Source organism: Talpa europaea (genome assembly GCF_964194135.1).
Source record: "Talpa europaea genome assembly, chromosome: 11".
NCBI classification, from domain to species: Eukaryota; Metazoa; Chordata; class Mammalia; order Eulipotyphla; family Talpidae; genus Talpa; species Talpa europaea.
The window spans coordinates 31,897,162-31,912,051 of NC_140078.1; the positions used below are offsets into that span (position 1 = coordinate 31,897,162).

The 14,890-nt window shown below is 39.0% G+C and overlaps 1 protein-coding gene across 4 annotated transcripts in view; it reads left to right on the top strand.

Moving 5' to 3' along the window:
• The window catches only part of MACROD2 (mono-ADP ribosylhydrolase 2), a gene marked incomplete at both ends in the record, with an annotated part of 1,814,301 nt that overhangs the window by 1,341,505 nt on the left and 457,906 nt on the right, over positions 1 to 14,890 (top strand). For all 4 annotated transcript variants that reach the window (XM_084247233.1, XM_084247234.1, XM_084247235.1 and 1 more), the window contains one exon: positions 5,380 to 5,453. In XM_084247233.1, the coding sequence (XP_084103359.1) occupies positions 5,380 to 5,453 (74 nt within the window). The remainder of the gene's footprint in view (positions 1 to 5,379; positions 5,454 to 14,890) is intronic.

A 14,890-nucleotide genomic window follows, 5' to 3' on the forward strand; every position in this document is an offset into this window, starting at 1 on the left:
CAGGGAGAATGATAAACACTATAATGACAAAGAGTGTGTTATATGTCATGTATATGAAATATAAAAACAGGCAAAAATAACTTATTATAATAGATGAGAGAATAGCAGTTACTTTGGAGGATAGATATTGACTTGGGCAGCTGTTCGGGTTGTTAGGACTGTTCACATGCATGCATGTGTGTGTAAAACTTTAGGAAAAAGGAACAAGGGATAAAAAGAAAAAAAATAATTCATATATTGACAACTTTATTTTTTTAAGGTTTATTTTTTTATGTATACAAGAACTGGAGTACAGGCCAAATTCACCAGAGACAGTGGGGAATAGAAAAGACAGATTGAAATACACTGCTGAGGGGAGCAGCAGGCGAGTCAGGAGAGGTCTGCTGCGCCATGTGGGTTGCTCCCTGGCCAGGGATCAAACTCGTGCTGCAGTGGCTACAGATATCTCCATAGGTTGTGTCTTAACCCCTTGTGCCACCAGGGAGGCCCTTGTCAAATTTAACAATTGCAAGAAAGGTTAATCTTAATCATCCATTCTAATGAATAAGGAACTAAGCTTTGGAATGCCAGCAGAAGCACAGATTCTGTGCACTCCTGTGCACACACACAGGCAACACTGCATGCCTGGCCCTGAATTATTAATGTCTTGTTCAGTCTCATTGACCCTCATACTTGGAAGAGATTTTCTATGTCATCGAATTCAGTGATTCAATTGAAGCTTGCCTTCAAACTTCCCTCTGGGTGGACATTCAGTTTTTGTGAACAAAAAGTCCCCTGGTGACTAAAATATGGTTGAGACCTCCTCAGGCAGGCCTTCCTGTTGTTAAATGTGCATCCCTGCGCTAAAATCCACCTTTGTCTTTTCATTGGTCTTACTTGTAACTCTTGGGAGCCTTAAAATTTAGTAAACATAGGATTGTGCTGTTGCTGTTTACTCTGAACATCTCACTTTGTCTCGTGTGTGTATGTGTGTGTATGCCCCTGAAAAAAAATGTATATACATATGCCCACTGAAAGCATGCATATTTTCAGGGTTATTTGTCGGGAAATTTCCCTCCCCTTTAATTAATTATAGTATATCTTCTCATCAGGAGCTATATCTTCTCATGTACATCTTCTCAGTAGTGGTCCCTCAGGGATGAAATAGGATAATATGAATATATTGATCTGCTTGGACAGCATCTCATGCTCCTTTTCCCCTCCCTGCCCCCCTCTAGAGCTAAAGACCCTTGTTCTCCCAGTGGTTCACCTTCTCCTACTGTCAATAAAGAGATTCTCAAACCCACCATACATTCACTTATTAAACACATTTTTTTTTAAATTATCTTCTATGATAATGTGAAAATAGATGTGGTAGCTGCCTCCTTCGGGATTTCACTCTTTTAAGATTATGAATCAAATATTTACATGAATAAATATAAAAGTGCAACTGTGATGAGTGCTTCAGGGGAAAGGTACATGGTGTTATGAAAGCACAAAATACTGAGTCATCAATGTCAGAGCAGGCATCTCTAGAGAAGTGATCTCTGAGCAGAGGGCAAATGAAAGTTTAAAGTAAGCTGGGAAAAGAGGAAATATTTGTCATTTCAAGAAGAAAAAAGAGCATGAGTCAAAGTCTTATGGCAGGCTGGCAAAAGGGAACATGAAGTATTTAAAGAACAGAAGGAAGGTCATTGTAGCTGGAGTAGAAAAAAGCAAAGAGTTATGCAGCAGGAGATAGAAGAATGTGACCATTTAGAGGAAAATTGCTACTGATTTGAGGAGTGGTTTGAGGACAGTGTAGGTTTCCAATCCTTATAAATGTCACTCCTTGGAAAGTAACTGAAGAAACAAACTAAGGAGAGAACAGTTTTTGAGAGAATGCTGTTAAATTAGTAATTTTGGAATGAAAATATTGCACCAAGGTACAGTGGGTGTTTTAGGGAGGAAGCAGAGGGCAAGTTGTCATTAAAAATGACCAGGTCAAGGAATCAGCAGGCCAAGTGTTAGGTGGGTCATATCCTCTTGGATGTCAAAATCACCCAGGGTAATGGTAAGCCTTGAGGTGACACTGAAAACCATAACTCAGTATCAGAGGCTTGGATGAATGCGGGGAAAACAACCAGTAGGTCACAAGTAATTGATATATATAGTTGCCATAGTTCTATGAGAAGTTACATAATTTCTGTGTGGGGAATTACTACTTCTAAAGGTTAATGCTGATGGCAATTGCAAGTAAATATGATTATACTATTTATCATGTTTTTATAACATCATAATTTTATGATTTACACACTTCTTAAATACATTTAAAAGTTGGAGAAGAATTACAAGGGAAGAAAATGGACAAAACTCAGACCCAGTCTAGAAAAGCCGTGTGTGGTATTCAATGGCCATGCTAAAGCTGAATTTATTCTGTAGGCACTGGAATGTCAGCAAAGGCTATCATTGTTTTGTGTAAGGTTGTGGTATGATACTATATTTTAGGAAAAATCACTTGGAAATGGTGTGCTTGATAGATTAGAGAAGGGAAAAAGACCTAGTAAGTACCCCATGAGTCAACAGCAGTTGTCAGGGTAAGGGCTGATCAGACTTTGAATGATTTCAATGAGAAAATAAGGAAGGAAAAGGGTGGCGAAAAATATTTCAAAAAGACAATGTCTTTAGTACTCAGTAACCCGCAGGGAAAGCAATAAAATGTGAATGTGACTAAGAAAAAGGTAAAGTCATAGGCAGTAGTTAGAAAGTCAAGAAAGAGTTTGGTTTTGTAGAATACACGTTGCATTTCTGGTTCTGGAGCACAAGGGGAGCTATTCAGCTGTAGACAAATGTCAAGCTCAGAGAAGAGGGGGATTGCAAAGCCTCCTGTGGTTAACCCCTAAACACAAATGCCCATCCTAAACTTCTTTTCAATTTTCAGCCTACAGGGACTCAGTCTGTTTTCTTGCCCCCTTCACTTTCCCTCACATTTTCCATTAATCCCTTGCTGCTCACAGCTTACTTCTTAGGACAATAGTTCCTCAGCTCCTCAGTTCATAGTTCACTTCCCCAAACTTACTGTTGATTTCTGCAAAGTCTTCTCTTTCTTACTTAGTGTTTTTCATTTTTGTCCTGGATATCCCTAATTCCCTTATAATGCTATGTCTTGTGGTTACTACTTGTCTATTTCCTTCCCAAGACTTTGGGCTTTTAAAGGCAGGGATTCATTGAAAGTGTCTATATAGCAACTCTTTCCTGTTTCAATAGCAATTTGCTTAATTAATTAGCTATTTGATTAACAAGTTCTAATTTTAAGGATATTACATTTTGAGGCATTAATTTAAGGAAAATGAATGTGATGAAAAATTCAAAACAAATTCCACAAGTCTATCATAGATGAATTTATAAGATTTCTATAACTTGTGCACATTTTTCATATGACAGTGGTTCTCTCTCATGACTGGCCAAGTGGTGCTTGGCACTGCTTAATTTTGTCTTCTTTTCTAATGCACTTTCTAGCAAAGCCTGTAGGAACCTAATCAGCAAAACAAATTTATTCTTGGAAATGGATACAAACATATCCAATTTCTTATTTCTTTTCTCTCACACCTTTTTTTCCCCCGAAGGCCTACAAAAATTTAAACAATCAGTATGAACAATTGGACTATGTATTTGCCCCAGTAATACGGGGTCCTTTAAGTCTCAGATGCCCCCATTCAAGCACCACCTCTCCCTCTACACTGCCAATGCCACAAATAGAGTTCCTGTGACAGCCTCCTAGCCATGTTGCAGCTAGCTAAAGTAAAGAGGAAGAGAACTAAGTTTAGAATGTAGGGAGTAATATTCGCTTAATGGATGCTGCCAGAAAAAGGAGCCAGGGATATCAAACCAGTAGGAGACATGGAAGAAAGGCTGTTGAAAAATCAAGGAAAATCTACACATTCATAGAGGCAGAAAGTAGATTAGTACTTGTGAAGGGGTGGGTGCAGGAAACATCTGGGGAATTACTATTTACGTTTACAGAGTTTCTTTTGGGGATGATGAAAATATTTTTGATTTAGTGGGAATGGTAGCACAATTTTTTGGACCCATTAAAAAGCCACGAAATTATATACTTTAAAACAATAAAAAAAATACACTTAAAAACAAATAAACAAAAATCCAGGGGGGAGAAGATGTTGAAATATGAAAACTAGTGAAGCACATCTAATATCAGAGAAGATGAAGACTGATAGAGAGACTCTGGGATTTGATGATTAGGAAGCCAGTGGTGAGTTTGAAGGAGCAATTTCAAGAGAACAGTCACTTTAATCTCTTCTCTCTGCTCCATAAATATATAACTTATAAGGTTATACCTTCACATATTTTTTTATCTCTTTGGCAGAATGTCTGATGATTCTGCAAGTTCAGGAATATGTTTGGTTTATATAACCTCAGACATTCTGGATGAGTTTTAGAAGTTCTGAGTCTGTGTGCTCATGTTCACTGGAACATGGTGCAACTAAGTCACTCTTCCTTCCCTTCTAAACCAAGCCACGTTAAACCAAGCCACGTTACAAAATCAGGTCCATTTATGTTGTCTCAAATCCAAACACCCCAAGAAAATGGCCAATGGCCCTAAACAATGTAGGCAATGCCTTCTTTTAATTCTGATAATGGCTTTTAGTGGGATTGATAATTTGGCAAGTTGTTTGCCCTGCCTTGTGTCAGTTCACTGATGGAGTACTGCTGACCTGTGGCCCCGAGTCAATCTTATGTTTTCTCTGAGACTTGTTTACTTGGTTTATACACAAGGGTAGTAAACCTTAATCTGAGCACCTCTTATGAAAAGATTATATGAAGTACTTTGGGGCCTCCCTGGTGCCATTGGGGTTAAGTCTCAGCACTATCACTACCATGACCTAAGTTTGAACCCCAGCCAGGAAGCTAACCTACATATGGCACAGCAGACCTCTGTTGACTCACCCGCTGCTCCCCTTAGCAGTGTATTTCAATAAATATGCCTGCTCTGCTCCCCATTATGTCTCTGGTGAATCCTCTCTTCCCCAGCAGCTCGGCCTATACCCCAGTTCTTCTATGCAAAAATGAAAAACCAAAAGTTAAAAAAAAATCCCTTTGAAAGCTATTAAGCAAATGTAAGTATATTTTAATTGATACTGTTGTAAAATTGAAGAAACATTTAAGTCCTTTATAGCTTTGTAGCTCTGGGCTGGGATAGTGCCTTATGTGTAGGAACACAGGCTTCACATACGTCTCTACTTTACTAAAAGACTGTCTTGCTCAGGCCTTACTAATTGGTTGGATTGAATACTGTTTTAAGTAAGAAAAATCCAGAATCATTCCATGCTTGATTTCTCTATTTCCTTCACCCCTTTTGGTTTGTTGTTAATTTTTTATTTTTTTATTCTGTTCTTTACTTAGGTTTCCCAAATGAACCTGCTGCAATCATTGCCCTCAGCACCATTAAGGAGTGGTTGGCCAAGAATCATCATGAGGTAGGCGAACAGCACAATCAGCAAACATTATGGATGGTACAATTTGATCATAACTTCAAAAAAAAGCTGATAAATTGATTCCTAAATATCAAGTAGACCCAGTCATTGAGCCAAAGATAGCTGACCTTTCTTCATTTTGGTTGCATTGGTTATTAAATATCTTCTTGTAATTAATTGACTGAAGGGATTATATTGATTGGTTTTCATGGTAAAGGAGCAAAGTTTTCTGATTCATTTACCTATTATATCACTTTTATATCTTTAGATAATGTGGGTTTTATGTGTAAAAGAGAGAATAGAGTGTATTTCATTAAGATTAAGGTTTTATTTTATGTTACTTTCCATAAAATGTTAAGTTATCTTTGTTGACAGGAGATTTCTGGTGTACAGTACATTTTTTATAACCTAAACTCTTTTTTTAAATTAATCATTTCCATAAAGTAGCTTGAGTGTGAGATAGGAGTGGACTTGTATCGTTGTAGCTGAATCATCATGATCAGGTTTTTTTGTGATGACACTAAATGCTTCCCTCAGGATATATATTACACATCATATTCTGCTTATTTGAAAAAAAAATCTTTGGGGTGCGTTTATTGATGAGTAAAATTTCTCAAGTAAACAAAGCAACAAAACAGCAAGAGACACTATGGAGACTTAGATTGCAGAGTTTGGCAATTACATATTATAACAGCAAGTGGGTTTCAGATAATGTACAATCTTGTGCATTCTTCTGGTTTTGCCTTCTCCTGTATTCACATGAATGTTATAAAAAGTTTTGTTTCATTGTGTGATGAACCATGAATTTTGCTCTCTCCTTGGCTAATAAATAGACTATTTGGAAATGTTTGTGTATGCAAACAGGCAATGGTAGTTTCCTGATATAAAATAGCTCTGTTGGTGTTCCTATGTGTTAGTGAAATAAAATAGTGTCATTTTCTTATTGCCTTGGTGCAGGATAAGGGAAAGATTACTCAAAATCCACATGGAGTGATGAGCAGCCTAGAGGGGCTACACTGGAAGTAAAGTGCAACCCCCATCCAGTCTCCAATTTATTAACATTGAGTACAAAGGTGGGGCAAGTATGTAGGGAGTGTACATGTCTGAAGGGTGGTATGGGAGTGTGAGCTAGGGTGGAGTGGTCCAGGGATTGTTGCCTGGGAGGCTCCAGTGTTCCTGTTGGCCAAAGCATATTATCTCTATTATCTGCCTGCTGTTTCCCAGTATGTTACTCATACCGGACTTTTGCCCTTGATGAGGAGCCCACGTATGACCCTACACCTAGCTGACAAGCAGGAACTCTGGACACCAAGACATCTCCCAGAACAAGGGGGCCTGGGGATCCCACATTTTCTTATAATTACTATAATTGTAACATTTCTTAAACAGGTATGAACATTAAGTTCAAATAGAAGTAAAAACCACATGGATAAGCATGTCTATGTTGGTGCATGTTCTTTATTTTACTCTTATTTTGAAAAAGAAGCAGATAAAACATAACTGAATTAGTTTTAAAAACTACAAGACAAATTTTTGACATGTAGTATTTTTTCATAGTAATCTTATGAAATATCTAAAATAGGTCATAGTTATCCTTGTTCTTGTCCAGATAAAAGGTTAAATGATAATACTGAAAACTTCAGAGTCACAGACACAGGACTTTGATTTAGTTCTTCTGACTCTGACAGCCATTCCTCCTTGGAATGGTTCTGAAACCGGGGAAAGAATTTCAGTCTCTTTGAAAGCAGGTATCTCTAAACTAGCTCTTGGTTATAGTAAATATTCTTTACTTGTACAATCTGCTTTGCAAAAGTTGTTTCATGAGTAAAAGTTGATAACAGAATTAGTATTTTCATGTAAATCCATCATTTCTGACAGATACTCTATCATGTGAAGTATCAACTATCACATGATGGTGAAAGATAGACAATCGAGTAACAGCTCTTGAATATTTCCATAACAGAATTTTGCATAGAACTTTTCCTCACATTTCATTGTCTGTAGTTAGGCACCCAGGGGACAAGGCAATGAAATCCCTTCATATTCTCAGAATGGAAGCAACTGGATATCTATCAATGGTAGTAATGACTATCACAGTGGTAAATTAGATGTGCTTTATGAAGAAAACAGAAGAATCAAAAATAACAACTAAGTTTTTGACCTAAGGGCTTGGGTAAATCTTGATGTATTTACTGAGAAAAATGGTAGAGAAGTATATTTATATGGAAAACAAAGAAAATATGGTGGTGCAGACAGTTGTGGTTGAGATGATTTTAGATATATTGAAGATTGCAAATAGAGAACTGGCTATTTGAACCTGAATGTCAGGGAAGAAGGAAGAAAGGAAGACATGGTAAATTTGGTCAGATTATTAATAACCTTACCTTGGGTTTGGGTTTTAGTTTGAGATCAGTTGCTTGAAATAGAAATACAATCAAGCTAGACTATATAAAGAGGATACATTATATAAGGAAACGTTGTAAAACAGAATTGAAATTCAAGCACTGAAACTAGAACAGGATCTCGTCAATGACTGGGAATGCAAACTGAATCTAACAAAAAGCAAAGAGTCCATTTTCCTTCTCTCTCAACTTCTCTTTCAGTCTGTACTATATCTGTGATTCATTATTATTATGATTATTTTATTGTTGGTATTGTTGCATATTACCTTCCCTGAGCATTCACTTGTTTAACATCACCCTGTTTTGACTGCATCTACCTACTTATTCATGGGTTAAACATCTCCTGCTTTAAAGTAAGAGCAGCATTGAGTTGGAAGGCAAAGTTGCTTCTTTGGGACTCTCAGTTAAGTTTCCTTGAACATTTCCTTTAAAAAAGTGTGGAATCTGGGCCTCCCCAGTGGCATAGTAGTTGAGTGCTGGGTTGCGAAGCTGCCCGCAGCCTCTGCAGTACCAGTTCGATCCCCGGCCACTGGGCAAGGGTCCCACATGGCACGCAGACCTCTCTTGCCACCTGCTGCTCCCCTCAGCAGTGTACTTCATCAGTCTGCCTGCTCTGCTCTCCGCTCTGACTCTGGTGAATTCTCTTGCCCTCCCGTGCTTCTGACTGTACCCAGTGCTTGTATAAAAAAATAAATCTTTAAAAAAGAAAAATCTAAAAAAAAGTGTGAAATCCATGTGATGTGAGTTTCCCACCAGTGGTCATACCTCCCTAAGTCAGAGAAGTACATTATCCCATGGTGTGTATCTTCATGATTTTTGGCCAACATATGCATAATGTTCTTATGTGATTAACGAGGCATCTCGTTTAATTATTTTAATTACTCTGCTATCTAAATGATTAGGAGACTTATTTTTTTAAACAATAGTTGATTTGATTCTATTTAGTCATACAAATCACTCATAGCTGTTGTGGCTGAATACTTTCATATCCAAAGAATCAGGCAGAAAGAATTGGGCACAATGAAAAGGATGAGGAAAACATGTTCTGCCAACCTCCACCACTTGAGTCATTCATCCAGTGACTGGACTGTGAAGGTGCTGTTGTCACTATAGCCTTAAGGGGGACTCTGGGACTGAAGGGAGCCAGCCCAGCTGAACAAATAGTGCAGTTGGTTCTGATTGCAATGGCTCTAGTGGGAGAGATGGTGCAGCACTTTAATGAAAAAAGGAAGACGGCCCCTCAAGAGGATATAATTGGGGCACAAAAATGAATTACCAGAACTAAAAAATATAATGACTTCTGATTGAAAAATTGAAAACAAAAAAGGATATTCACCACTGAGAATTGAATTATTGCTCTGTGAAGACGAGAAAAATGAATTCTCTCACAACACAGAATAGAAATTCAAAGAAATGGAAATCATGACTGAAGTGATTAGGTATGTAACAGGGACACCCAGGCATCAAACATGAGGTGGGCAAGAGATGATTACATACTGGCATTATCAGCTAAATGAAAAACTAAGAATGTCTGAGTTCAGAAAAGTAATGGTAAAGAATATCACAGTTGGCTATAAAAAAAACCTGATAACATGCAACATGATAATCTTCCTGTTAGTACCTATTTTTCTCAAGTAGAATCTTTATTGTAGCAACAAGTGAGGAAAATAAGTGGCCATTATGGAAATGAACAAAGGAAATGCGGCCCAGATTCCTAAGTCGGAGTGGCTGTTCCACGTTATCTTCTGCAATTTCATGCATTCTTCATTTTTCATGCATGTAAAATGAAAATACCATTCCTAAAATTACCATTCCTTATAAAATAGTGACTTCCCCACTCCAAAGCTTATAAGCACCCCTTTCATATCTGGAAGTTAGCCTAAGAAATGTTTCTATAGTGTCTATTCCATTGTTCTACCTCAGGGACTCATGGCACTTGGCTATTGGTCTCTGGGGCAATGTATATATTTGTAATGTTTTCCCATATAAAACAGAAGAGCAGGGTAGCTTTCAGGGATGAAAGATATGCATATCTTTCATCCCTGAAAGCTACATAAGTATAATATTATGAGATATTTCTCCATGTGGAGGACATATTCAGCAATTTTAAATATCCTACAGGAACAACCATCTGGCTACACAGATCAATTATCATTAGTGCAGCTCAGGCATTTTGTCATTAGTGGGGTTCAAGTATCTAAGATGAAGATTCTGAGATGGAAGGTCAATGGATCTCCTGGGAGCGCTATACATAGAGGCCCTAAAGTAGAATCAGTTTTCAGTAGTAACGTGACACAGACCTGGGTTCTCTTCTCCCTAATTATAAAGAAGGAAATAGATGGACAAAGGCATAAAATTTTGAGACTCTGATTAAAGCTGTGACCATGTGAAGCTGTCCAGAGCATGGTCAGTCACCTGGGGCCAAGCCCTATCTATATCTATACAAACCCTGAGCATGGTATTTCCCATAAATAGTTTTCACTCAACTACTCCATGGGAATTTATAAACCTCCCCCACATACCCGCTCCTCAATAAAAACATACTACCCCCACTCTTAGCCCCTCTTGCTGGTCTGGGATGGGAGAAATTCAATAGAGAAAAGTTTGGTTTCTTTCAACACCATTATTAGGCAGCTGGCTTGACTTTGATATCACTGGCAATAAGGAATCACAGCTTTACATTTTCAAGACCAAAATCAGTTTCCTTCTGTGTAGGAGTAAGGAAGAAGTTTTTTTCCATTGGATGCAGAATTTGGGTCTTTGCCTAATATATAATATTTTTTAACTATGCTTTTAGAACAAACAGATTGTTGTTCAAAATGTTAAATATCATCTCCTTGTCATTTAAATTGATGATCTGTGTCTTAGGGAAACACGACACCTGCAGTGTTGCTATTTGTCACATTAAGTAGCGTGCCTGCAGATGTGAGAGCATCATGGGATGCCTTGTGCATGTGGCAGCCTTGCGCTGAGACAGATACCAGCTCTTCCTCTCATTGCTTGTCACTGTCCCATACCATACCTAGCGTGGTCCAGTCCTCAAGGTTAATTGCTGGTAGCTAGAGATCAGCCTAGGTTGAGTTCATTATTGGGGTCCTTTGGAAATAAAGACACTGGTTTCTGTTGTATGGAAGCAGTTGTACTGTGACCCTCCCCTGCCTTTGAACATTCAGACACAATTGACAAAGTATTGAAATAAGAGAACAGATTCCTCTACCCCAGAAAATAGAATTGGGGGTATAGTGAAGAAATGGCCCTTCAGCCTCCTGAAAGTCTACTATTCAGTTTTCACACTAATTTGACATGGTCAGGGTCACGGCAACTTGTTTCTCATTATGGGCCATAAAGGATCCATCACACTTTTGCTTGTGGTGCAAAGACTATTTCTTCTCTTCTTGGCAGAGGTCTCTGAAATTATACAATGTTAAAAATTTTTTGTCACTTTTATTTCAGAATCACATTATGGATCACCAAAAAAAAAACCCTGTGCAGGGCCTGCCTTATGTCACTGACATGATGTCCCTTAGGATCTCTGGTTCTCAAAAAGGGGGCTGAAACGAAACATGAAATGATACTTACATTTTTGATAGGAAAATTATATCCTTCACACTGAGCTACAATTCCTGTGGGCAAATTATTTACAGAAACACAAAACACACATGATGCACCATCCTTCAGTTTTGCACTGCACTAGACGTGGTCAACATTCAGAGACCTGGAAGGAGCAAATGACTTGCTCGGTGTTCTCCCTAGGGAATGTCTTTTTTTGTATACAAACCCTGTCTGAGTATCTATGCTGACCCTAGTTTATGCTGCAATGTAAGATTAAAAATGTGTGTTTGGAAAAATAAACATTATCTTACACCATTCACATTCTGTGCAGGAATGTGGTTATGGAAACAGTAAGGTTCATCTTATGCTATCATAAAAATGTATTCCTTGAATGGGGCCAGCATAATCTTCAGGTGGAAGTCATGATGCTCATCAGCTGTGACAGAATTGTAGGAAATTATCCCCAGACTTTATACTTTGGACATGTTCCTTTTACTCTTCAGAAATTGCATGTTAACTTGAAGTTCACTTTCTCTCTCCCTTTCTCCCTCCCCTTCTTTTGTTTCCTCTATCTTTCCCCTTCCTTATCCCCATCTCTCACACACACACTTAGAAGCAATACATCCCCGGCCTATCTTTGCTGCTTTTTTTTTTCTTTTTTGAAGATTTATTTATCTATTTATACAAGAACCGGGGTACAGGCCAGATGCACGGGAGAGTGAGAGGATTCACCAGAGACAGAGCAGGGAACAGAACAGGCAGACTGACGAAAGACACTGCTGAGGGGAGCAGCGGGCAAGGCAGGAGAGGTCTGCCACGCCATGTGGACCCTCGCAGGCTGGCCGCCATCGAACTGGTGCTGCAGAGGCTGCGGGCAGCTTCACATTGCGGTGCTCAAGCACCTGCGCCACCAGGGGAGGCCTTTTGCTGCTTTTTTGTGACAAGCAGTTACGTTGGTGGTCAGATGTGAGTTTTACTTCTTTATTTTATGAATCTAAATTTCCCCTGTTACAATGAAAGTCACATGCTAAGGAAGCTTCTGCCTTTTTTTGGTAGGAACTTTAAGTGCTTAGAGTCCACATTAGTTTGCCACAGCTAGCCAAGTAAACAACCGGTTTTGGATTTATTCACAACCGAAAAACCTGAGTTCTTTGAGTCAGAAATCAGAGCCCCTTTTGGTTCCCTTCATGCTTCGTAATCTTGTTTCCATGAATAAGCATAATAGGGGGATGATATAAACTTGGTTGTTTCAGCTAGGGGGATGATATAAACTTGGTTGTTTCAGCTAGTGAGCATGCTGCCAGTTAGCCTGTGTGCCTAGGTTGGGTATGTTTTAATCAGCCACCTTAAGGTATAAAGATAAGTCTGCCTTTGCACCCCTCTCACAGTCTTCCTCTGTATGGAAAACTCTTTAAAAATCTAATGATTTTTTTTTTAACTTCTCCCAGCAGGAAATGGCTAGGTAATCAAGTCCCCAAGGTGCCTAGTGATACCAGGTCCCTTGTGATGCCTATAGTCCCATGTAGTTCACAGAAGCTTGTTGACTTCTCTACTGACACATCAACACACATCCTCCTTTGTTATTCATCCTTAACCAGCATACTATCCATTATAACTCCATTAATTTTAGATAAATAGATTGCAATACAGAGGAAACATGAAAATATAATCATCTCAGGGGGAGGTGTCATTTATATTTCAATAGGTACGGGAGGTTCACATACACTATCAGTAAGTCTAGGGCATTGTCGGGGCAAGCAGTGCAGAGTTGGCAGGTTTCATGGTGGATTCAGACAAATGGTAAAGGATCTTGGAGCCTTAGGTAGATTCCACAGGCCTTCAATGCTGAAGCAGGGAACCAGTAGACACAGGCAGGCCAGAGGGCAGGAAAGCAGGCATGAGGGAGGCTGGAAGCAGACAGGGCCTCCTGTAAGGCTGGTAGCAACCAAAGCTCAAAGCACCCCCACTCCCTCCCTTATTCTCCCCACCTCCTGTGTTCTCTCCCAGTGTCCCTCTGGCGTCTCTTCTCTCTCTTTCCCTAATGTCCTGCCGCTCTGTCCTCTGAATGTCTGCATGCATGTATGCCCATGCTGACAGGCCTCTTAGCCTGGGTAGCCACAATCACAGGAGCATGTGCCCTGTGCTCACTCTTCCAAGTGTCTTTTAGCAACAACATATTGTGTGTGTGTAATGAAACCTGGGAGGAGAGCAAGGCCACAGGTGGCAGCCATAGAGGCTGCTGCGGGAGTGGAAAAAGAGGCTGAGCCACTTCATTTTCCCAACAGGCATTTAGAAAGAGTTTTAGGAGATATAATGGTGGTACTTGAAAGAGTTAGAGGGTAAGGAAAACAATACTTACCTGGCTCCTGATTTCCCATGGCCTATGGTGGGGACACTCACATTTTATAAATATAGTAGTTAACATTTAAGGAAAAGGAAAAGGAAATTTCTGAGGTCAACTGCTTGGGCACTTTCTTATTCTACAATAACTCTGATTCTGTGACCAGTGGCATTTAGTCTAAAATTGGGCATCTTGCTTGAACTTAACTACTCAAAGAACATAGGTGGGAATCTAACTGATTGGAATTTTTCTCTGGAACATTTTTGCAAATTGGAGCTGGGAAAAGAAAATCAGGACCTACTCTAGGATCGGAGTTGAGAGATATGGGGGCACTAGGGCTTTCAGCTGACATGTTCCCAGGTATCTTCTGCTCTCGGAAGGTGTTTTCCAATTGTTGGATATTTAAGTCATAGAGCCCATCTTTCTACTTTAAGTGAAGAATCAGTTGTGGTATATGGTAAATTATGGTATATTTTGCCAAAAGAGAATAATCTGTCACTTTTAACTTTAACAACTCAAGTTAGTTTATCTCAACTAGAGAAAAGGATGTTTGAGAATTTGGAGAGTAGTTTCCTCCCCCCCAAAGCTATGTGCTTTAAATTGTTAAATCTGTTCCTTTCACAGAACCTCTGATATATTGGTTCACTCCATGGGGATACTTCAGGTTTTTCCAACATGAGGGGTTGGAAAAAATACTTAGTCATTTTTCTCATACGTAATTCGAATAAGAGCCTTTTTAAAAGTCAATCTTTCAATATTATATTTACTTTTACGAAAGGAGCAAATAAAAAGTGCTTTTTTCCCCATTTTCTGATTGCTTCACTTCCCTCCTCCTCCACTGCAACCTGGAGGTAATAAATATGTCAGTTTTAATGGAGTTCAGTACTGGGTAGAAACCCAGAATACACGGAGAAGTGGAGACTTTCTACAATTAATAATTTAATACACAATTCTTTAAAAGGGAGGGAAAATTTCTCAAATATTGTGATCTAGATATTCCTAGGTTTGGGACTGTGTGTTTGAAGGAGGATGCATCTCTTTGCAAAGCATGGTTTAGAAAGCCATTTAACTATGGGACAGTTTCCAAACCTATCTATGGGGCCACTGTAATAGTAGGTTGAATACTCTCCCATCTTGCACAGAAT